The sequence below is a fragment of the Drosophila busckii genome, chromosome 2R, assembly GCF_011750605.1.
Source record: "Drosophila busckii strain San Diego stock center, stock number 13000-0081.31 chromosome 2R, ASM1175060v1, whole genome shotgun sequence".
NCBI lineage: Eukaryota > Metazoa > Arthropoda > Insecta > Diptera > Drosophilidae > Drosophila > Drosophila busckii.
In genome coordinates this window covers 13,293,065-13,317,097 of record NC_046605.1, presented here as the reverse complement: position 1 = coordinate 13,317,097, position 24,033 = coordinate 13,293,065, and the positions used below count along the sequence as shown (strand labels likewise).

Sequence of the window (24,033 nt, the reverse complement as noted above, 5' to 3'; positions counted from 1 at the left end):
GCTTGGGCTGCTGCCAATAGAACGCTGGCAGAGCATACATGAGCCATTAAAATTACAGCCAGTTGCAAGGGTAGGGGGCAGGGGGTTGGGCTGTGGCCGCGACGGCAGTTGGAGCCTAATGAGGAACAGGCCATAAATGGCCAAAAACATTGTGGCTCGGCAGCTTGTAAAATTAGAAAGCAATTTAAATTGATGCCCAGCTATGCGAACGAGCGTGAGTACAAGAGGCAAGCACTGGCCACAGAGCCATGTGGCATGCAACTTTGTGTTTTTGTTTTCAGCTAAATATGCATATGCTGAATGTTTATGTTTATGTTTATTAAATGTTATGGGCAAGGCCTAGACATTTATGCTAAATATTGTAATTAGCAATTGCTGTTTGCTCTGAGCGCTGAGCGTGCAGCGTGGGGCATGCAACCAGTTTCAGCGCTGCTGCTGCACAATTTATGTAGCCAGGCGTTGCATACATCAAACTCACAGTTGTGCTGCGTTTGCTCCACATCATTATCAATCTGCAGTGTCGCCAAAAGATCTGCGTCGAGGACGTTGACAGATGGCCGCAGGCAACTGGTTAACAGATCCGTTAGCAGATCCATGGCAGAGTGGGCAACAACTTTTGGTGGAGCAACAGCTGTTGCTGCTCCAGTTTGTAGTGCCAGCTCCAGCTCGGCCTACGGCATTTAGTATGTTAATTTAAATGAGAAGCTAACGGTATTTTATGATTATGGCTTAATTACTTACAAGCATCAACGAGAGACTTGCCAGCAGCTTAGCTATAAAATGATTAACACCATCATTTATCTAATGGCATAAATGCTGCTGCGTGGCAAGCATCAGCAGCACCATTAGCATCAGCCATTCGCATTTGCAACTGCAACAAAAGCCCTCGAGTATTGTGGCAAGGTGCTTGAAAATCAATTAAATTATATATCATGTATAGCGCATAAAAGCTTGTAATTTTAATGAGCCTCGGCCTCGTCCTCGTCCTCGGCCTCGGCAGTCAAGCTGCGCCACGCAGCTCTCATCCTGGCCCATTAGTGTCTCTATCTGTGTTGTGCGCTGTCTTCAGAGCTGCGCTTCACTCAAATTGCATATGAATTATGATGCGTCAAGCCCACGAGTACACTGTGCCGTCCATAGATATGCCGCAAAGTGGATCGAGCTATTAGCCACAAGTATTGGCCCGTTTGGCTGAAGAGCGCACTCAGCTACAACTGCAGCTCCAGCTCCTAAGCTGACAGCGCTGCCCTCGCTGCTTGGGCTAGTAAATGCGCTTAACTGCAGAATTTTATTATCAATCGAGTTGTTGCCCAGCTCTCGGCTTAAGCTGCCCCAAATGTTGAAGGATGCGCTGTCTGCACAGCTCAATAGCTAATGATTTAAAAGTATAAATAGATGGTGGGAACTAAAGCAAAGGCACTTAATATGCAACTAACTCGCAGTTGATAATTAACAGCAAGAATACAGCAACTAAGTTTCTAACATTTTAAATTGTAGTTAAGACGCGAACTTATGATTAGATTACAATTATGATAATTAAACAAGAATGTTTCTAAATTATTTTGGCATTGAATATAATTGCTTAAAGGATTTATAATATTTTCAATTATTCAGTTTCAATATTTTCAATTAATTTTAATAATCTCAAAAAATTTCATATTATTTTTCAATTAAGTGATTACCTTTTTTTCTAATATTATATTAATTGATTACTAGCAGTAAAATAAATGTTAGGGACAAATTTGTAATGTATTTTGTTGGTCTAAAATCAATAAATAATGAAATAGTTCTCAAAAATCTCGAATAATTTTTTAATGATTGACATTAATTTTTTTTCAACATATTTTGAAATTTGAAAAATTTTAAATTATTGATTACTAGCAGTAAAATAAATATTAGGGACAAATTTTTAAAGTTTGCATTTCAAATCAATAAATAATGAAATAGTTACTGCTTCTTTTTTATTACTTCTGCACTTTGCAGTCTTTACTTCAGTTCAGCTTGTGCCCATCTGGCAACGCTGCGACAGCTTTGGTTGTTCCCTTTCTCCCACCAGCCATGGCCTGGCTGGCTGGCTGGCTCGCATTCCAAGTTCAATTTCAACCTGATGGCAACGGACTGCAAGTAGTCGAAGCAAAAAAACCTGCACAGCGAGTAAAAGAACCTGCGCGCCCCAAGCAGCCTCAATATACACTCAAACCCAAACCCAATGCTCCACTAGCATTCGCCGATCTGAAACTCGTTGCGAGCAATGCTGACTGCGCGGCCAGCGCTGACTGCGACGGCGACAGCGACAGCGACAGTGCTGCTGGCAGCAGCAAAGACCGACAACTGCGGCCAGTGCGAAAACAAAGCTCAACGCGTGCAGTAAGCAAAGCGAAACTGAAGCCGACTATATACACTATATATACAACTTAAGATCAGCTAAAGATCGGTAATATAGCAACCAACAGTGCCTGCTTATTAAAAAAAGAAAACAACGCAGCTCAAGTGCCAAGCCGACAAAACTGCAATAAATTAAGACCAAAAAAGCGCCGCGAGCAGCAAAGAAATTCTTTATTGTTGTTGCTGTTGCTGTTGTTGTTGTTTGTGTGGAGGTTGCAGCGGTTGCACGGTTGCAGTTTCGCGTTGCGTTTTGGCGGCTACTTTTTGTTTTTGTTGTTGTTGTTGTGTTTTTGGGAAAGGTAGCAAACGCAACTAACGCCCCCAGGCCAGGAAGACGTGAACCTCAAGACGATCTGAGATCGGAGCCGCGACCAGTTGCCAGTTGCCAGTGGCACGCCTGCTTTGTCTACGCGTTGCTACCGCTGCCCACTCGCTCTATCGCTGTCTCGCTCTAGCACTGCCAACAATTGCAAACTGTGTACTATTATTAGCCTGAGCGCTGTGCGGTAATTAAAGCGTGAAAATCATTGTTTAAATTCTCATAAATTTGTGCATTTAACACAATTGCCCCATGCGACTCTCACTCAAGTGCGTGTGTGTGTGAGTGAGTCTCTAATTGCCGACAACGACTTGCTTATGGTTCATTAGTTACAACGCGTATGTGTGTGCGCATGTGTGTGTATTCAATTATATAGTAGTGGCTGCCAGTTTGGATTAACAACTAAAGACTACTAAGGTAAGCACTTACGCATAGTTTGTAGATTTATGCAGATAGCTGCATGGGCGTAGCCAGCATGTAATTTAGAGGGGGCCTGTAATACATTTCGTAGCTTACAACTTTAATATTTAGTACAATTTTGCACTCTATGCATCGCTGTCTACGCAGCCCTTAGATTGTTAATGCTGTGGGCGTGGCCAGAGCAATTGCAACGCATGCATAAATTATATAGTCCAATGGTACTCGCTTTAAGTGGCCATTTATGCCGCACGATTAGGCTTAACAAAAGTTAGTTCCTTTAAAAATAACTTTGTCTAAGTTACTGTTTACCAACATTTACTTTTATGATGGCTAATTTATAGTTTTCATTTAAAGCTTGGCCAAGGCACTTAAAAGCTCTGAATTCCATTTCAGCTTTGAATTATTCATGTTTGCACTATTTAACATATGCAAAACTAGTTTAATTAACTCAATTCAGCTAAATTCAAGTTCAGATTAATAACAATCCAAGCTGTCGCGCTATATCCGAGAACTTGAACCGCTTGTCATTGTCGCACTAAACTTAAAGCTTTATAGCTGCCATAGCTTGTAAATTTGTGTATTGATTTTAATGTGCGCTTTCGTTACGTCCACTCACGCCAAATTGCCAATTATAAGCGCAGCCCATTGATTTGGCGATTACAGTCGAACAGTCGAACATTCGAAACGAAACCAAAATTAAGGCAAGAGCACAAGACTCTTTGTAGTATGCACAAATCTTGGCCGACTGACTATGTTGCATTGCAAATAAACGAGTAATTGGCCGCCGCAGCAACAAAGCGTCCATAACGTTGGCGATTTAATCACCGAACTGTTCACTAGTTAAAGCGCCTACAAAACGCCAACACTTCAGACAAAACGTAACCAAAGCTGCCAGCCGAACCAGACGCTGCTCCAATGCACGTCCAGAGCTCATTAAAAAACGCAAAGAGCGCGCCACACTGACCCCAAAGAGCTTAAACGGACAGCAGAAACTGAAATTAAAATAAATTACAAAGCAAAAATAAAAACCGAAAACCAAAAACCGAAAACAAAAAGTCGCGCACACAGTTCGAACGTAAGAGTTAACAACTTAATTGGATTTGCATGTAATTTTATTGTTCAGTTGGCAAAAATCGACAGTTGTTTGCCGGTTCTTGTCCAGTGCCCAGCATCTGAGATAAGCGATCCTCCAAGCCAAGGCCCAGGATGCGTCCCCAGTCGCTGGCAAAACGCGTAATTCAATTGACAAATTTCGCGGCTCGCTGGCTCGTTTGGTAGCTTATCTTATGGCTTACAATGTTTATGTTTATGTGAGTTGGCAATTGGAGAAACTATGTTAACTAGCTGAAATCTAGTTGCGCTGCGACACCCCCGCTTACCCGCCCCCTTAAGCGCTCTACTAACTGCTTGTCCACTAAAAGTGTCTTTGACATTATTTATGTGCAGTGCTGAACATTTGTTAACCCCGCCGCTTTGCCTGTCCATTAAGTCAACATTTTGTGGCTTTTGTTGCATAACTCGTGGGATATGGTATTAGCCTTATTTTTTGTGCCTGCCACTGCGCAAATACAAACAGTCGAGTAGCTTTCGATTTCAATTAACGACAGCCCCACTGATAGGCCTGGCTGCCTGATAATTTCAACATGAATGGCCGCTTAACAACTGCTTTGCTGTCAACGGCAGCCATTCGCACTAATCAGCATTTGTTTTGCCATTAACTTTGACTTAAGTGAGTGTGAGTTTGCTTGCCGCAATATCAGGTTGCAACAACAGCGAGGGTGTGCAGTAGTTTTTTAAAAACTAAAATCAGCGATATTGAATGGCAATCAAAAGTTGCATAGCGTTGAGCTTTTGCGCGCGTTCATTCACATCGATAACTGTCGATAACAATATTGCAAGCAGTTCATTTTGTTGCTCACGTTTACTTCATTGATGTTATGTAATTTTATTAATTGACATATTTTATTAATTTCATGCATAAACCGCTTAAACTGCCCACAATTTATTAAAGTGCCCCAAGCTTTAAGGAATTTCTTATCGCACACGCCCGAAAATTAAACATGTCAGCGCATTAAGCGTAGCAATGATAAAGCCAGGCGCATGCACAATCCTGGCTTAAGCCAATACTCAGGCCTGCAGGCTGTTTTGGCAAATTGCATATGGGGAGAGCGCAAGTTGCGCAAGTTGGCTGCCATAAATTTCGGACTGCCTTTCTGATTATTTCTATATAAATAAATACTCATAAGCAGTTCATAAGTTTTGCGTTTCCAGCTTTGTTTTTGGCGTGGCAAGCAGCAGCGAGGAGAGAGTAGTGGAGGGTAGTGCATTGCATTTTGGGCTTGTTAGGCTTGCATGCCGATGCTATAAATTAACGTCAATTGGTGCTCGAGCCTGGCCTCATGGAGGAGTCGGAGTCGAAGTTGGAGCTGAAGTCGCAGTTGTGGACACGAGACGCATGCGCTCATAAATCTCTGGGCTATGGCGGTCAGCAAAGTTCATGTATTCATTTCTGACAAGACTATCTCAGAGCCTAGGCCGTAGGAATGTATGCATATGTGTCTGTCTGTCTGTCTGTGTGTGTGTGAGTGCATTTAAATTGTGAAATAATAGTTGTAGAAATTGCTAGTTTAATAAACAAAGAATCGCCACAGGAAACATAAAAAGTCAGCGGCCAATTTAGCGGCATTACTTTTTGTGTTTCACGTTGAGTGTGTGTGTGAGTCTCAATTTGATTGAATTCAAATCGCAGTCGCATAACATGCCACAGCAGACAGCAAAAAAAAAAAACAAAAGCCAGACATTACATAATGTTAAAATAATAGCACGACTTCTGAATACTCTTAACATAAACATCAGCAATAAAAATTGCACAAGTTGAATAAACATTTATGTTTATGTCTTAAATTTTAGCAGCCTGCAAGTTTTTCAAAAATAATTTAGCAGCGTGCAAGCGTATTAAGCAAAATAAAATAAATTGTCGTCGCTGGAATGTCAAAGCCATTTGCAGCCGAGGAGTGGCTGAAGACGTGGAGAACAGCAAGACAGGCAAACATTTGCAGATGGAAATGGCAGCGACGAATGCAACAGCCGCACTGAGGGTTTGGCAGCTACCGTTTGTTTGCCCACGCCTTGGACAACAAGTGCAAGGCAAAGGCCGCAGCAGCAGCAGCAGCAAAAAGAGTAAAAAAATCACTGAATTGTTCATCAAATGAACGCTAAATGCAGTCAACGAGCAACAGTGAGACCCCCAGCCAAAGCTACAGCTACAGCCTTCAGTCCAGTCCGCACACACAATGCAACATTTAAGCAAACAAACAACAGCGGAAAATAAAATAAAATAAAAAGCAAGCGAATCACAACAACAACAACAACAACAACAAAAAACTCAAGCCGGGAGCCCAATTTAAGTTGCAAGTTCTTTTGTCTCTCACACGCGAGCCGGTTTCAACTGACCGTCTGAGTGGATATGTTGAACGTTCAACAAGCATCTTCAATTTTTCACATACTACGCTGCGGATACATCATTGTCAAGCGAGCTGTGTGTGCTGTGCCTAATGAAAGTAACGAGCGACAATGGCCAACAACTTTGCTTTGCTTTTGCTCGCGGGCCCAGCAATGCGCGTAGAGGCCATCAAATTACATAGATTGTGTGTACACACATCGGAGACAACAACAACAACAACAAGCAACCTTGCCACGCTGTGTTGCACACACACACTCAGAGCGCTGCTGCGGTAGCTTTCACAGTTTATGCTAATGCTCAGCGTGAGTGGAACTATCGATCTTCAAAGGGCTACAAAACAGGCGCCTCAAAGAGTTGCTCTCCGCTAATCTTTAAGTAATCATTTTGCAACTGGGTTGTAATTTTTAAGGCTGCAGCTGCAGCTGCAGCTCCGTTGCTAGATCTCATAAAGTTTGCTTGCAGCTGTAGCTCACGCTGTGTCAAGTTATCTTTAACTACTGCTGAGCGCAGACCTTTGAAAGTTGCACAATTTCTTAGAAAATTCGATTCATGCATTGCAAACTTTTGTATTATCGATAAGTTTTACTTAGGCATATTAAATTTTCTTTAAATAATAATAAGAATTTATGTGGGATTATATCTGAATATCTTTTTAAAATATTTTCTATAATTTTAATTTAGGTTTATCATTAATCTTTAGTTGTTATCAGCATTTATAAAAAATCATTGCAAAAAAGAGTTCAAGGAAATCAAGCGTGAGAAAAAGTGAATAAAAAGAATCAGAAAGCCCAGATTTCATATTTTAGTACAAAGATAAATTTGAAACATAAATTTTATCTATTACATGTTTAAATGTAATTCATTTTACATGTTTATTCAAATGTTAATAAGCTGATATATTCGAATCAATTGTTTAAATCTGTTTTTTGTTTTATATATTTTGTATTTAAAACTACTTCCTACAAACTACAATCCCTGTTATAAATAACTTCAAAAATGCTTTTTCTTTTTAATTTATGAAAGCTTAAATTGTTCTCTGTGCACACTGATGAACATTAATAATGAACATTGCGCATACGCCACCGTAGCATAGATAATTGTGTTGATTTTTATGCTTAGCTGCAATTTCTAACTTATCACGCTAATTTTAATAAAAAGCAATTTCAACTAGCTTATGCAACACATGCTACATGCCACACACGCACGACACAGCGACGCAAAAGGATTAGCAGCTAAGCGAAAAAGACAGAGTTGGCATAAACAAGAAAAGCAACAAGAGCAATAACAATAAACAGCAGCAGCAGCAGCAAAAGCAACAGCAACAGCAGCTGAAAAACTTTTGTTGTAGCTGCCGAAAAATTTTTGAATTTATATGCAAGTTCATAAACAAAGCACTAAAAGGATTTAAGTTTCACTAGCAGCAGCAGCAACAGGATGAAATGGCAACAATGGAGCAAGGCAACAATGATGCTATAAACAATAAACAGGCAAGTTGAGCGAAGCCTGTAAATTGTTTTGGCTAAAGCCTGACGCCAAAGCCACAAAACACACAAAACTATGCCGCACTCATTGAGAGCAGAGCAAGAGCGAGAGAGAGTGAGTGAGAGCGGAAAGCAAAACTTTCTCCTCGTATGTGTCTGTGTGTAGTCAAGTGCAAGTGCCAGGGATTTGTGCAGCCAAAAAGCCTCAAGTGCTCGGCGTGAAATTAATTGTTGGCCCGTCTAAGAGAACGCCGCCCCCCACTCCCCGCTCCACCCATAACAACTTCGACATATAGTACTTTATAAGCCAAAACAAAGCTATCACTTACATGTGGCAAGCGTAGCGCTCGCAAGGATTAGACCGAGGAGCAGACGAATGCGTCAGTTGAAATTCAATTAGGCATCCGTGACGTGACTGTGCACGTCCAGACTTAACAGTTTTTGTTGCTTTTGTTGTTGTTAGTGCTGCCTGGCCTGGACAATAAAACACAACGTAGATAATTTGGCGCCTGCTTTGTTACCCTACAGGAAGTAGAAATGCATTAGTTGGGGTCATTTGAGCTGCTGAGGAAAGATAAACATTGGTTGAGATAAATAATAGATAACCAAATAAATAACAAACAATTTAAATATAATTGAAATATATTATCTAATTGTGCTAACTTATTTATTGTTGCTATATGTTGAAAGCTTTGCTAATAGGATTAAATTAAGAGCTTGTATCAAGTTTTTATGAGGCTAATTAAGTTATTCGAATTCAAAGATAAAATCTTAAAAAATATTTATGAGCTTAAAATTAGACTTATAAAAATAAGATCAGCTATCAGATGAAAATATGTTTATTTTATTGAATTTTTTAATTAAATTTTAAACATTTGTCATAGGACTTTATCAAAAGTCTTTATTTTAGGTATTTATGTACAGAGGCTCTCAATAGTTATTTTAATGAATTTTAATGCTTTTACACATTAATAGAAGTAAAAAACAAACAATTTTATTAAGACTTTCAATAATTCAATTAATACTCTTCATAAATTTCATATCTTTATCTAAAGTCGTAGCCTTTTCACTTACAGAGTCTCTTGCAGTCTCATTAATCCTCTTAAGCCACATTTTTACAGCTTCACAATGGATGGATATTTTTTTCAATTTTCTTGGAAGCCGCTGGTAATTTGCCACATAAGTCACAAGAGTCAAACGCAACGTCTCAAGCCAAAACCAACAGCTCAATTTTTTAATTTGCTTTGGCTGCAGCAGCTGCAAAAGAGATGCCTTGACCCCCAAAGTCATTTGCCGGACTCGGACGCGGCGTGTGCGTGTCTGCATGTGTGTTTGAGTGGGCGTGGTCGCTGGCCGTGTTTGGGCGTGCCACACCCACATCCTCTGCAACGCCACAGACACGCAATGCTGAGCTTCACTCACACTTTCAGCTGATGGGCCACAGCATTAAACTAACATGATTAAAGCTGAAATTGTAAATTGCTTCTTAGTCTAATTACGCAAGATTGTTGTTGTTGTTGTTGTTGCAGTTGATCACCATGATCATGCTGATCATGTGGCAAGGCAGCAGCAGCAAAATATGCCATTTTTAATCGTGTTGCATCTTGTTGCAACTTGCCAAGCGTCCATTTTCGTACTTTAATTACAACAACTAACAGCAAAGCAAGACGCAAGGCTAGACTGTTGGCCATGGCAAGCGAACCTGCCTCGCTGTGGCAATTACAAAGCCACAAAAACAACAAGCTACAACAAAAAAAAAGCGCAGCCAACAAGTTAAGATCAGTTTTGTTGCCACCATGTTGCAGTCAACATTGTCTGCTGCCGCTCTTCTTCTTGTTGTTGTTTGTTGCTTTATTAAATTTCTAAGCGCTCGTCAAGCTTTACAAGATTTACATAGCAGATACGCCTTTGAATATATTTATTGCTGCTGCTGCTGCTGCTGCTGTTGTTGGCTGAATTTATTTAGTTGCATTGGGAGTTGGGAGTTTAACAAGCATTCCTCAGATTGCCCAACGCTCAAATGTGCAGTGCACACAAATCTTTCAGTTTACAGCTAGCGATGCATAATATTTATGCACTCGAGTTCTTAGCTGCAACATTTGTTGCAAACTTATGAGTATGCCACCGAACCCTAATCGAGTCCATACAACGGTAATTGCATTCGCTGATAAATATCACTGTTAGAAAACCCACATGACTGCCAATTGGCAACAAGAGAGAGACAGAGAGAGAGAGAGAGAGCGAGAGCGTGAGGCAGAGCGCTGGCAACTTGGCTAGCGAGTTTGCAATGAGGAAAAAGTGGTCAACAGTAAATGGCAAGACGAGCTATAGATTGGCAACAAACACAACACACAGCACTTGCCCCCTGCCCCTGCCCCTGCCCCTGCCCCTGGGTGTCGCTTGTGGTCGTCGCTGTCTAGGAATATCGCTGAGGCAGAGGCGAAAGCAAAGCGAATCGAGAGAGCCCAAGCCAAAGATGCTTTATTAATTTTAACCGTTTGCTGCGTGCCAAGCAAGAAACTGAAGCTGCTCGTTGTTGCCGCTTGCCACAGTTGCCACATTCTCTATCTCTGTATGTGTGTGTGTGTGTGCGTGTTGTCGTGAGACAAGTTTATTTGGCTCAGTGCCGTGTTGACGTTTAATAAATTTACGAATTGTGGCCAATGCGCTGCATGTGTCCAAGTACTGCTCAATGCCATTGCCATTGCCAGTTGCCCATTGCCCGATGTCCAATGGTAGAAGAATATGCAGCAATGCTCATGGCGTGCCAGACGATTCCATTGGCAGTTAGACAAAGTACGTGCACTTTGGTCAGCTGCTGCATCCTTAGTTGCAACTCCAGCTGTGGTTGCCACCGCTGCCAACTGCCATGCGGCATCATCAATCTTGAGCAGCCTTACGAATGGCAGTTGCCGGCGATTTTAATGTGCCATATCAATCGCTGCATTAAGCCTTTGAGACGACTTTGCAGTCGCTGTCAGCTCTTAATTTCTTTTAAATATAACTACAGCAACAGGGCTGCAACAACAGAAAAAAAAAAGAAATAGCCTTGGAAATTATTAGCAGAGCTACATGGATAATGGGCTAATGAAGAGTATGAGCAAAGTCTATAAATTTATCTATGCAACAAAAAGAAATATATAAATATTTTATACTCAGCATTTAAAAGCTAAAGTTTATATTGGTTATAAAAGTTGAAAATAAAAGCTAATCATAGAGCTTAAGAATAAAATATTTAGTTGTTTTTTAATCATTAAGTTGATTCATAATAAAATATAATAAGTTGCAGTTAGCACTTAAAAACTTTAGCAAATGTAAAATTAAAAGTATCAAAATAAAGCTGAATTTAAAATGTTTGATAACAGTTAAAAAAAAGCATCTAAATATTTCTATTATTTTGTTATTTATAATTTGTACTTAAATTTCAAAACAAAAACATGTTTTAAATTATTGATAAGTAGCATAAAAAACATAAAAAGATAAAATTAACATAAACAAGCTAAACTAGATAAAAGTTGAAAGAAAAACTGTCTCATATATTTTTTTTTTAGCAATGCAGAGAACAAATTTGAATGTGTATAACTATTGATTTAAATTAAGAAATTTTATATGTTGAGGTTGAAGTTTTGATAAGTTGATTAAAAAAAATTAATTATATGCTTAGTATTTTTATTTTGTAACATTAAAGAGTTTATACTTTGATAATTATATGTATCATAAATTCTCTGATTTAATTATTTTTACTCTTTATATATAAGCTTTGATATCAGAACTCCAACTGTCAAACTCTTTTACTTCAAACGCATTCAGTTTTATGCTTTGGCATTAGATTGGAGATTTTAGTGCTCACTCCTTGCTTATCATTAGAAACTAGTAGGAGAGCAACCCGGTTTTGCAGACCTGTCCGTCCGTCAGAAGATTTGATTGAAGTGCACTTTGGTATAAATTCTTTTAAATATGTAGAAACATTTTGCAGTAATTAAAATCTTCAACTGAAAAAGGCGTCATCTGTTCTTGTTGTTGTTGCTGTTGCTGCTGTTTGTTTGTCGTCGTCGTCGTCATCATCATCATTGTCGTCTTTGCCGTTTGTGACTTTGTTTCGCTTTTAAGAGCACTTCGAGTGCTTCCAATGCAGCAGCAGCAGCAGTAACAGCAAGAAACAGGCAACAATCAAAAGATAAACTGCCGCCAGTTTGCAGGTTGCAAGTCGCCAGGTTGCTGCTGTTGCACATTCATTGAAGTCCATTTAGACTGCAATTAAAAAAACTCACAACGAGTGCTGGCAGTGCTGCTGCTGCTGTTGGTGGTGGGGGGTGTGGGCCAACAGATAAGGGCAGCGAGCAGTTGCAGTAGCCATGGCTAAAGACACTGGGCAAAAGCCTTCAAGTTCACTTAACTTTGGCATAAATGTGAAGCTTCCAACGAAGGAATGTGCGGCTGCTATCTACAGAGCAACTTGTATGCATGTATCTGTGTGTGTGTGTGCGTGCGTGTGTGTTGGGTGTTGCTGCTTGGCAACCAGTTCGCTCGGCTCATGACAGCCACAAAACTAAAAAAGTGAATTAAGTGAATAAGACGAACATGTTTTGTGAAAATTGTGCGAATGCCTCAAATAATTAAGTAGGCGGAACGCAAAACATAGAAAAGCACCCAAAGTCAAAGTCAAAAGGCAAATGCCATGCTAAAAGAAAAAATAAATTAATTGCCAAATGATTTAAAAGTCGCGTTGCTAAGCGGCGTTGGGCATGCTCTGGGTTCAGCTATTTGGCTAATGAGCAGCCCAGACCTGACCTGGCATATGTGTGGCACTTTAATGAGCTTGCAACTGAGCATTCTGGGTGGAATTCATGTGAGGGTGAACTAGTAGTAGCCTCAAGTGAAGCTAAATATTTGCAGATCTTCAAGCCAAAAATGCTCGAGCTTCTGCCAGAACATGCCCAAACATCAAACGAATTTCACTGACCTTTTGTAGCTAATTTAATTAAAATAAATATTAAAAACACATGTTAAGAAAACATTTAATAATTTACACATTTTTTTAAATTTTCTATTTCTATATATCCGAACCAAAAGTCTTGGGCTTGCCCATATATCATTTTTTCGTATAACAGGTTTAAGTTTTTTCTCCCTAACAAAAAAAATCAATAGAAAATTTTGTGCTTTGAATTCAATAAATTTATTGGCTATAACCTTAAGGCGATTACGTCGGCAAGAGTCTGTAAAAACAATTGGACGTCGGTGGGGCTATCCTTCCAGGTTTAGTTACTCATAGGACCCTAGGACCAAATGTGATACACTTCTGCATTGTACCGGTTCTTCACTTTTTACAAGCCTAACAAAAAAGAAAGAATAATAAGCAGTCAACCATCCCTCATAATAAAAAGAAAACAATTTTAAATATTCTCTTTTGAAATATAAAGAATTTACCTGTAGCTTTCAGTTACTAAAATTAATGTCAATAAAATTATTAAGCATTTTTTTAAATTAAATTTTTTCTTTATATATTCTTGTACATACATACTGTAAAAAATCATTAATAATCTGTAAGTATTTTAAGTCTGGCTGATTAGCTAATAAGGTTAAGAAGACTTTTGATACATTTTCTGTTCAACTTGGGTAATTTATTAGACTCTTGTCTGTGCATCAAATCATTTCAAATCTATTAAAACTAGTATTTTACATAATATTTTGATATGCAAATTGACAAATTAAAAGCTTTTTACTTGCCCCCAATGCACTTCATTTATTATTCAAGCTGTAAGCTGTCTTTAGTTGCTGTTGCACCTTGTGGCACCATCGATCACTGATCTGCAATCTCAATCTGTGCATTGCACTCAACCCGAACTCCAGCCCAAGCCCCAACCCAACTCAAGTCCAAGTCGAACGCATTTTCAACACTTCAACGCTTCAATGGGAAGACAAATGGGCAACGCTAGTGTGGCTGACAGTCCTGACAGGACACTGCTGCACTGCCGCACTGCCAATTTGCCACATCCTGTAGTTGAGGCTAAAGCTTTCAGCTACTTGCCGCTATTGACTGCCAACTCAAATTCCAATAAACCAAAATTGTAGTATTTTTATTTAACAGCCTCGCAGTGTGAGCCAAAATCAGTTCAGAAAGTTTTCGTCTCTTTGTTGAGTTTGGGCTGGGTTGGGGCCTTCATAAGGTCGTTTGTCGCACATGTTTACTTGCACTTGCAGTGCCATAAATTAAATTGAAAAACCTAGGCAAAGGGCAGGACAAACAAACTGGAGAACTGAAATCGACAACAAATCAATTTTTGTGCCATTGCAGCATAAAATTGAACCGTGTGGGGTGCTGCGCTGAAAGTTTTCCCTGATTCTTTTTCCCTTTTAGCCTTTTATATAGTTTTCCAAGCATTCGCACACAGCTGGCCAACTGGACACAATCTGTGCGACATTTCGTTGATGGAAATGGAGCTGGCACTGGGGGCCACTGAGCCATAGATGGCCAGTAAAAATGCCATTTCCGCTTGTTGAAGCTCCCCCTCCCCACCCCCCGAAAAACGTAAAAACTTTTACGCTCGTAAAATTGTGACTGACACATGCGAACAAAAGTGTTGGCAACAGTGTTGCGTTCAACTCTGAATCGTTATTACTATTTAATAGTACATAACTTTTATGAGCCAGCGCTACAGGCTCGTCAGCCATTTTGTTTAGCGTTTTTCACACATTCATTTAAGCGCGTCTGGGGTTCTGGTTGGTTGGGGGGTGCATTAAAATTGCAACATTTATAAAAGTGCGTTATTGACATTTTTAGTTGGCAATAAAAGCGCCTCGGCAAAGTCAAAGTAATTTCAATTTCTGATTTGACACAGCAGCCACCCCCAGCCCCTTACAAAAACCAACCCCACTTGTGCCCACACAATTGGCAAGCATTAGATGAGAAGAAAAAAAGATGAAGGGACTGTCAAGACATTCAAATGCTTTCGTGTGGGGTAAATGCACCTTGAGGGGTGCGCTCTCACCTTCTTGGGTTGCTAAGTATGCTCGCATTTTATTCATTGCCCAAAAGCGTTCGCTCTCTTTTTCTCTTTCTCTCTCACTCTTTGTGGCACATTGTCCATTGGTGCGTAACGCATGCACATTTATAAGAATTGCAAATAACTTGAAGCAAAGTTGTCAGGCACACGACCCGGCTCTTAGCTCTTAGCCGCGTAACTGCGCTGGCCACAAGCTGCCAAGCACTCAGCCCCCTCCCTCCCTGTACCATCATCAGCACTGGCATCATCATCATACTCATTGCTCGCACACACACACACAGCTGTGGGGCAGCCGCAAGGACGCTGACGTTGCGACGCCTTCGCTTCTCGTAAATGCCAAATCTCAAGGGTGGCATAAATGTTGTCCTTCAACTTGGCTGCCTGGCTGCCTGGCTCGCTTGGCCTCTGGCTCCTGCGTCTTCAACGAGCAGTACTTACTCGTAGTTGTTGCCATTCATTGGTGTCCTGTTTGATAGCTTAAGTGGCTGCATTATTGCCTGGGCTTAACTAACACTAAAACTGATTGATTTTAATTATCATGCATTTGCATTCATTTGGCTTCAGCTTCAAGTGCCCAAGCTTGATGGATTGCATTAGTTATTGAAATTTAATTTGCCATGCGAGAATAATCAATTTTCGATATCAAAAGTTTTCTAGTTGAAATTTAACCCTTAATATGCAAATATGTAGAGTCACTTATATGCCCTAAAATGCTGTAAATTGTTGTTAAATTCTTTAACTTAGTTGCTGATTTATAGCAACTGGTGGTAAGTAATTCATATAAAAATGGAGGTTAACAGATAATTAGCTGTCTGTACATATTAAAAATAAATAAAGGGCTGTAAATAAAATATTTAATTTCACGATTGCTGCAATGTTAACTTGATGCAAAATAAAATTTGGGATTAAAATACTTTTTACCAATGTAGTAGCTAAAAGTCATCATAGTAAAAAAAAGCTTAATTTATACTAGGATTTTTTTTGAAAAATAAGAATGTACAGAAAAATTTGCAAAGTGTTGTTGATTAGATAAATCAAATTGTTTGCTTATTTATCGCAACACTGCTTTATTTATTATTTTTTTTTTAACTGTTGCAATCTAGATCAATATTGAGGTCATTGAACAACAAAAAATATATCTTAGCTGGGTACTCGCTTTTCGCATTTTAAATATTTAAATTAGTGACTATAATTATTAAAGGTTATTTTACAAAAATTATACATCAATTAATTTTTATGTACACATTTTAATTTTCAGTAAAGCTTTGACCCTAATCGTTATATATTCCACGATTTTTAATAATAAACTCAACAGTAAATTGCAGTTTCTTTACATTTTTATGATTTAAAAAAAAACAATTAAATTTCAATGCTCTAGTTAAGCAAAATAAAGAAGAGTCGAACTTAAGAGCTGAATATATGACTTCTGGAAGCCAATATATAATCCTTTCAATATTGTATGTGTTGTTATTGCTTAAAATAGTATTAAGCCCTATAGAACTTATTCCGAACATTGCGCTAGAAATTCTTTAAATTGTGTGCTAAGAGAAAACTATCTCTAGCATTGCAACATCACAATCAATTTTATAAAACAACAATCTACATTTGAATGGCAATCAACACAGTTGACAAATCAAAATAAAACACAAAGAGCAACCAACTCTATGTGCGACTCTCTTAAGCAGCTGAAGAGTAATTTTTATCTAGTGCGCCTGTGCGTATGCAACACGGTTTGAAGCCGGTTGGACGCGAAACCAAAACAATGGGGCATGCCACCTACGCCGTGTGCCACACAGACACACAGACGTTGCGGACGGACAGACAGACACTTGTTCGACGGCAGACTCGATGTCTGCAGGCAGGTTCGCTAGCCAGCCAACCAACCAGCCAGACAGCGTGTCCTTTGTGCTTTGGGATGTTTCAGTTTCAGTTCAGTTGCGGTTTGCAGGCGCAGCACAGCACAACGTGCCAGCGGTTTTTGAACAGTTCAGTTCTACGGCGTATACGGTTAGCGGTTTGTTTGTTGTTTGACGTGAGTTTCGAGTCTCAGTACGCGACAGATTTGCGCTTCGTTAGCTTTTGAGTCTTTGGCTTTGTGCTGATTTTCAAGTTCAGCGACTCACGACAATACGAAAAGGGGAGTTTATTCAAAACTGAATACGCATAACGTGTAATGTTAATTTTCTAATGACGTACTCAGCTGACGCCGTGTGTGTGCATTTGTGTGTGTGTGTGTGTGAGTGAGTGTGCGTGTGTCTGCATTTATGCATAATTGAATAACGAAGGTGAAAATTGAAATGTTAACAAATTGAATTTGCACTGTTTTGACGAGCTGCTTCCCACGCTGCAGAAAGTTTTTTTTAGCGCCTCGTAAAGTAAATTGCTTAACGAGCCAGAGTCCAAGACTTGCACTCACACATCGAAATACAAAATACGTGCTTGGTAGTAAAATTTCTAATTGGATTAGGAGTCAACAAACTCAGTAAAGCAGCAAGGTAAGCATAAAGTCTTCAACTCTCCAGCACTGATGAACTTTCTTAGAACCAACGCGCTTGACAGACAATAGCTTGGCCAAGGTTGAGCGTTCAGCTAATTGTCAGAGGCTTTTACTTATTAGAGAGGGGGGTGTGGCAAGGGGTGGGCAGGTGCGCTCTAATGAGTCAGGGCAGCTGTCATGTGATACGAATACGTAATTTGCGCCGTTTCCGATTACCAAAAGCAGTTAATGTGTTAAACACTTTCCTGTAACTAATTTTAGCTAAGTATCCTTAATGCCTAAAGGGGATTTAAGGATATCTAACTTACTTGTATTACGTTCATAGGAATTAAATGTATTTGCTTAGTCGTATTTTCTGTTAATTCTGATTTGCTTCATTGTGCAATGCATCAAAGTAAATTAATTAGTTTATTCTTGTTTATCTTTTTATTTACTTAAATATAGACTTCAATATTTATTTTTGTATGTCTTGAATGCTTATTTTTTGTATATTCATTTTGTGTTTTTATTATTATTTATATTTATATATTACTTTACTACTATATATTTATATTTATATATTATATTTATATTTACTTTACTACTTTCTATATAGTTTTGTTTAGATTCTTTTGTCTCTCTATTTTTCCCTATTTATTTTAATATTTAATATTGTATCTTTTATAATGCCAATACCTCTATTTTTTAATATTTATTTTTATACAGTATAATTTAATTTTTATTTATATTTATGTTTATTCTAGACTACTTAATATTCTTTCAACGTCTTTGCTTCACTCAAACTCACTGTAGGCTCGAAACTCAATCCAATTTACAGCTAATATCAAAATGTTGTTGCATGCCCCTAGGCAATTCTCACACGCCAGCAACACACACACACACGCACACTAATACACTCGCACTTGAAACTAGTTAAATTCCCAGCGTATCATTACCACTTACCAACTACAAGTACTGCCATTAAAATTACAATGTCGAGCGCACATTTATTTTAATTTACTCACAGTGCTTGGTTGGCAAGTTTTTAACGCTGCCACGCCCACACACTCACTCTAATCTCACACTTTATGCAAATGCAGTCCACAAAATATGAGCAGCTCCAGCTAACTGAGCTGAGTTGAGCTGGAAGGCTCTAGTGACTGCAGGCTTATCTCTGTGGCAGGCAACACCTAATAATGAATACTAATTTGCTCATTAACGCGCTGTGACATCGTTGACAAAACATTAATTCTACTTGCGCCCACGTGTGTGTGTGTGAAGCAGCATGAATTATTAAAATTCATTAAATGACATTGCCACATCGTTTTTTTTTTTTTTTTGGTTGCAGCCAAGTGTAAACGAAGCTTAATGCGGTCTAATCAGTTGGCCTTGCAGACAGGTGTCTAAGTTTAACAAAAGTTTATGTATAATTAGGAATTTAATTATTCACACATGTGGCAGACTTGCGCATGAGGCAATATTCATAATTCTTCATTCTTTGAGGTTTGCCTTGAGGCTTAACCTTTGCTACTCAAACGTTTATTGAACTGCAAGATTATTGAAGCAAAGCGCTTTGGCTTTCACTGCAGCTGTCAACAAGTTGCTGACAAATGAGGCAATAATTTTTACATTAATATTAGACTTTACGTGGCATGCCACAAGCTGTGGCAGCGTGGGTTTACATATAGACAAAGCTTTCGTTTAATTAATGTTTTTATACACTTTTCAATATTCAAAAAAATTGAGTGGGTTAAATGAAGTTCAGCTAATGTTTCATACAAAGCAAGACTGAGTCGATTAAGAGCTGAGCGTCTGTATGAGCATGAAGATCTCAGTATTTATAAGAGCTAGGTACATAAGGTTTGGTATATGGGCACTACTATTATGACATTAGATTGCTTTTATTTCTAAAATTTGAATTTCCAGCGCGCTGCTGCGCAAATGCAAACCTAATGAATTAACCACAATATTAAACGTATTATTCATAATACAGCACACACAAACATTCGCATATTAACGTCTATTCAAAAGTGTATCAAAGAGTTGGCTGCGCTCATTTATATACCAACTTGTTGATTTCTGGCTGAACGCATTTAAGAATCAATGGACTGTAACGTTTTAACAAATGCACTCAAACAGAAAATTACACACTGCCCACCATATGTATATATGTATATTTGAAAATTTAGTCCATAAACTCTACATTAATGTTTATGGTGCCTCTTAAGACGTTATAGGCAAACCAATGAGTCTGTATCACAAAACTGCCCAAGCCAATGGGCATCTGAAAGCTTAAGGAGTCGTCCACACGCATGCGATCCATTATGAGATCATGCTGCATTAGATTTAATTGGTTAATAAGCTCGAGAGCTGTGTGAAAAGCACTTACATCATATGGACAGCTATGATTCAGATTTGAGTATGTGTCAAACTTTAGAAATTTATAAACCGCATTGGCCACAGGATTGCGTCGTGTAGTTTGAATAAACTTGCAGCCATCGACAATCACCTGATACATTGGACGAGCGGAATGCGCACGGCGTTTTACCTTCAAGCCCACCTACAAAAAAGGCAGCTGGTTATACTTAATTTGCAGGCAGTGTAGTGTTGAACTACCGTTAGATTCGAGACTGGCACTTGCAGCATTTTAACGTAGATGGAAATCTCCTTCACGCCACGGCTCACAGCTTTCATTTCACACTTTTGCACATTGCAGAAGCTTTTGTCCACTGTGCGGCACTCGATGCCTGTGAATTTGACTTTGTAGCCCACTGTGGAGGCAGCTAGTATGAGCAGCATATAAAAAAGGAATAACATTTCAAATGACTTTATGCTCGCGCGTTGAACCATCAACTAAAAAGCCAATAAAGCGTTTATTTCCAAATTAAATGGGCTTTAAACGACTCAATGAATGCTAATGTATTTTTAATATAATAAGCATAATTGTAGCTTACAACTAAGAGAGACTAAAATTTATGGTTAAAATGCCGCGTATAATGCCATACGCCTGCCATTTGATTTGAAAAAAATATTCACCATGACTGAAGGGTATCTGAACCTTTAGACTTTCTTCCACCAGCGCATTGTGCACTATAATATCGTGCTGGAAGTATACAGCAGTTAGAAAGTGAAAGTAAATAAATGTAAATGGCACTTACGTTATACGGACACGTGTGATTCAGATTGGAGTAGATGCCAATGCCATAGGCTTGATACATGCCCAAGGCAAAAGGATTCTTGCGCTTGTTCTCAAAGAACTTGCAGCCGTCAATGGAAACGCTATATAAACCACTGCGCTGACCACGATGTCCTATGTCCATTATTAACTGCAAACATACGTTTATAATAAGCCACACTATAGATTCAATTGTAGCACCTACTGAAACATTTGTCACTGGCACTTGCAGCAGCTTGATAATCACATTAAACTCTTTGAAGCCGCGACTTTTGGGCCGCATTGTGCATTTCTCATGCGAAGTGAATGTTGCATCCACAGTGTGGCACTCGAAGCCTGTAAAACGAAAGCGTAATGCCTGCGCGGCAAAGGCGAGTAGTACAACTAGCAAGCTCCAGTATATTTGCTGCATTTTGTGGCACAAAGCAGTTAAAACTAACAAGCTTTGGTGTATTTTAAAAGTTATATTTATAGCTGAGAGCACAGACTAATGTGCAGCATGATAATATTTAAATGCTGCTTAATAGGCAAATTAAATAATTACAAAATTCGAAAAATTAAAATTGCTTTATTTGCGCGCTTTGCACGCGCGCCTCAAAGTATGCAACAAACAGTGCTCAATCAACTTGTAATGTGATATAAGCCAAAGCACGTAGCACATTATAGGAATACCAAGAGCTATTGATAACATAGTCGCCTGGACTTATAGGCAGCGGCCAATTGTGCGTATCATCCAAGCGAAAATTATCGAATATAATATCATGCTGCGCATAAAGTAAAAGCGAGTTAAATAAACTTACATTATAAATTCTTAAACTTACATTATATGGACAGCTGTGATTCATATTGGTGTAGGCATCAAAGCGAAAATATTTATACAGCGCATTGGCTATGGGATTGCGTCGCTTGGTATCCCAAAATTTGCAGCCATCAATGCTGACGCTGTAAAGGATTTGCTTGCTCTGCCCACGACGTTGCAGCTGCAGCGTTAACTGCAGCAAGCGTTAAGTTGCAAGTTTATGTTTCAGCAATTGTTTGTAAACTTACGCTTATGTTTGATACTGGCAGCTTGAGCAGCTTGACAACGCCAGTTACTTGCTTCACGCCACGACGCATCGGCTTCATGACGCAGTGTTCGATGATGCAGTATGTGGTATCCACAGATTGACACTTGAGTCCTGTGTATCTAATGTTTATGGCCCAAGCGGTGCCTCCAACCAGCAGCAGCAACAATGCGCGTTTCATATTCGGTGCCCAAACTACGAGTGAATCTAAATTTAAACACACAAATTAAAGCATCATTAATAGTTTAATGATGCAAGTCTTTATATAATTTTATTTTAATTGTGTTTCATAACAATCGATTGGCTATACTTAGTTAGTTTGAAATTTGCGCCTGAGCACGCATATTCAATTTGGTTTAATGGCTGCTCATTCAATTTGTTCAAGTCGTATATATATATATATAATAGTATATCTGCTCATCTGCTGCTGACAGACGTAACTGACATTATTATTGTTGCTGTTGTGCTGTCGTGTCAAAGTCAAAATTAAAAACGCAGTGACAAAAACAAACTTGTAACTTCGTCTTGGGCGCTTGGCGCGTGAAAAAACGCGCAACGCATCAGCAGCAGCCAACAGCAGCAACCAACAGCAGCAGCAGCAATAAGAGTAGTAGCAGGAACAATGCTGCCATAAATAACAAAAGCAAATGTTGTGAGCGGGGCGTGCGGCAATGACAGGTGCGGCATGTGGCACTGGGACTGCGGCTATGTGTCGCTGGGTGAATGTGCCGTTACAGCAGCAGCAGCAGCATCACACCATGACAAACATGTTGCCAAAAAGGGCGTGAGGGGCGGCAGACAGTTTGAGAGTTGGTAGCAAGAAAATATTTACAATCAAGTCGATTAACAAAAGGAAACCTTGTGACGCGCACTTTGAGTTCTTTTCTACTCTTTTCTCTGTTTTCTCTCACTCTCTGCCTCTGTCTCTGTTAGTCGCTGCTTGCTTTTTTAATTAAAAATCAGTAGACCCACTGCGTGGGTTATGCCGCGCCTCCTCAGCCTCGACGACAGTCATCAGCGCCATTTTGCAAATCAACGCAATGATTGCGCCTGCTTGTTTTGTCATCGCAACAACACGCGACAGAGGCAGGAAAAAAATAAAATTATATTTTTCATAAATATTATGAAGGCTTTCACAGCCAGAGCACTTGAGACTTTTGCCACATTTCCCCAGCAGCAGCGACAACAACAACAACAATTCAGTGGCAGCGGCGGCATCGTTGTCATCATTAGGGCAACATTGACGTCGCCTACGCAGGAAGCTGCTAACTGAAGTCTAGTGTGGCATGGAGTGGGGCGACTGCAGCAGCAGCATTGTGATTGTTTCATCTCCTGCTGCGTTTGCCAACTCCAGAGCTTTTGCTGCTTATTGTCTTAAGAGCAAGTCGCTCCATGCTGCTGGTTTTGTTTTGTATCTAGGCACTCATATAGGGGCTTTGGCATAGGGGGAGCGCAAAGCGGATATAACGGTAAATTCATTGAAAAAATATGATGCACAGTGGCTTTAACCTGCGGGGCTGACAGTAATTGTTTTATTAAATCACGCATCATATACAACAGTTGCTCTAATAAAAACTTCATTATTAAACTCTTGTCTGTTGTGGTTTTAAATTAAAAATTATTTTAAATTTTATTCGCTTAACAATCAACTTTCAACCACCATGCGCTGCTGAAATGTCAAAGTCTCTTTTTTTCTGTTGTTTTGGTTTTTGCTCTGCCGCCTGCTTATATTCTATTGCTTTGCTTTCTGCGCTTCAATTCCCCATTCTTATTATGTTTTATATATTTTATGCAATTTTTCACTTTACGACTTGCGCGTTGTTTATGCAAATAAGCGCAAAAATCATATTTGAATTTAACAAAAAGAATTATGTTAAACGCGATTGTCAGGCGCGCAAGCAAAGCACCGTTATGATTATGTGTGTGTGCTGTATAGAAAGAAAGAGAGTGTGAGTGAGAGTAAGTTATAGAGCGCGTGTGTTGGAGAGCGGCAGTACTTACTGTTAGCTGTGCAGAAAGTTAATAGCACACTAAGCGCTTGCCATCTCGCTCGCACTAGTTTGCAGCTTGGACACGTGCTGCTTACAAGCCACACAACAGAGTTCGCTTTTTTACTTATTGTTCCTTATTGTTGTTGCCGTTGCTTTTACAAAGTGTAAATTGTTTTAATACTTTTTAGTGCTTTATGACGCCATCTTGCTTGCAGTTGGCAGCAGCAGCTGTGCCAAACTGCGACCGCTGCTGTG

General features: G+C 39.4%; 2 protein-coding genes across 3 annotated transcripts in view; one reads left to right on the top strand and one right to left on the bottom strand.

The window, feature by feature from the left end:
* The first annotated feature begins 2,355 nt into the window (after window positions 1–2,355).
* LOC108594730 (protein espinas) overlaps window positions 2,356–24,033 on the top strand; it is a 50,378-nt gene continuing 28,700 nt past the window's right edge. The window contains exon 1 of one of the 2 annotated variants that reach the window (XM_033293028.1): window positions 2,356–3,121. The gene's annotated coding sequence lies outside the window, so the exon portion shown is untranslated. Of the gene's footprint in view, window positions 3,122–17,416; window positions 17,568–24,033 lie in introns of those variants that run through there. The other variant, XM_033293029.1, reaches the window with a different exon arrangement.
* Window positions 21,341–21,968, bottom strand: LOC117134726. The gene is made up of 3 exons (XM_033293351.1): window positions 21,771–21,968; window positions 21,545–21,715; window positions 21,341–21,487 (listed from the first exon to the last, which is right to left on the bottom strand). The coding sequence occupies exons 1-3, from the start codon at window positions 21,966–21,968 to the stop codon at window positions 21,341–21,343; spliced, it is 516 nt and encodes a 171-aa protein (XP_033149242.1).

Bases quoted from the DNA above. Each gene is read 5' to 3' on its own strand.
- LOC117134726 (XM_033293351.1), bottom strand. From the start codon at position 21,968: ATGAAACGCGCATTGTTGCTGCTGCTGGTTGGAGGCACCGCTTGGGCC. The intron at 21,716-21,770 runs GTAAGTTTACAA...CGCTTGCTGCAG, and splicing joins TGCCAGTATCAAACATAAGC to TTAACGCTGCAGCTGCAACG. The intron at 21,488-21,544 runs GTAAGTTTAAGA...CTTTATGCGCAG, and splicing joins ATCACAGCTGTCCATATAAT to CATGATATTATATTCGATAA.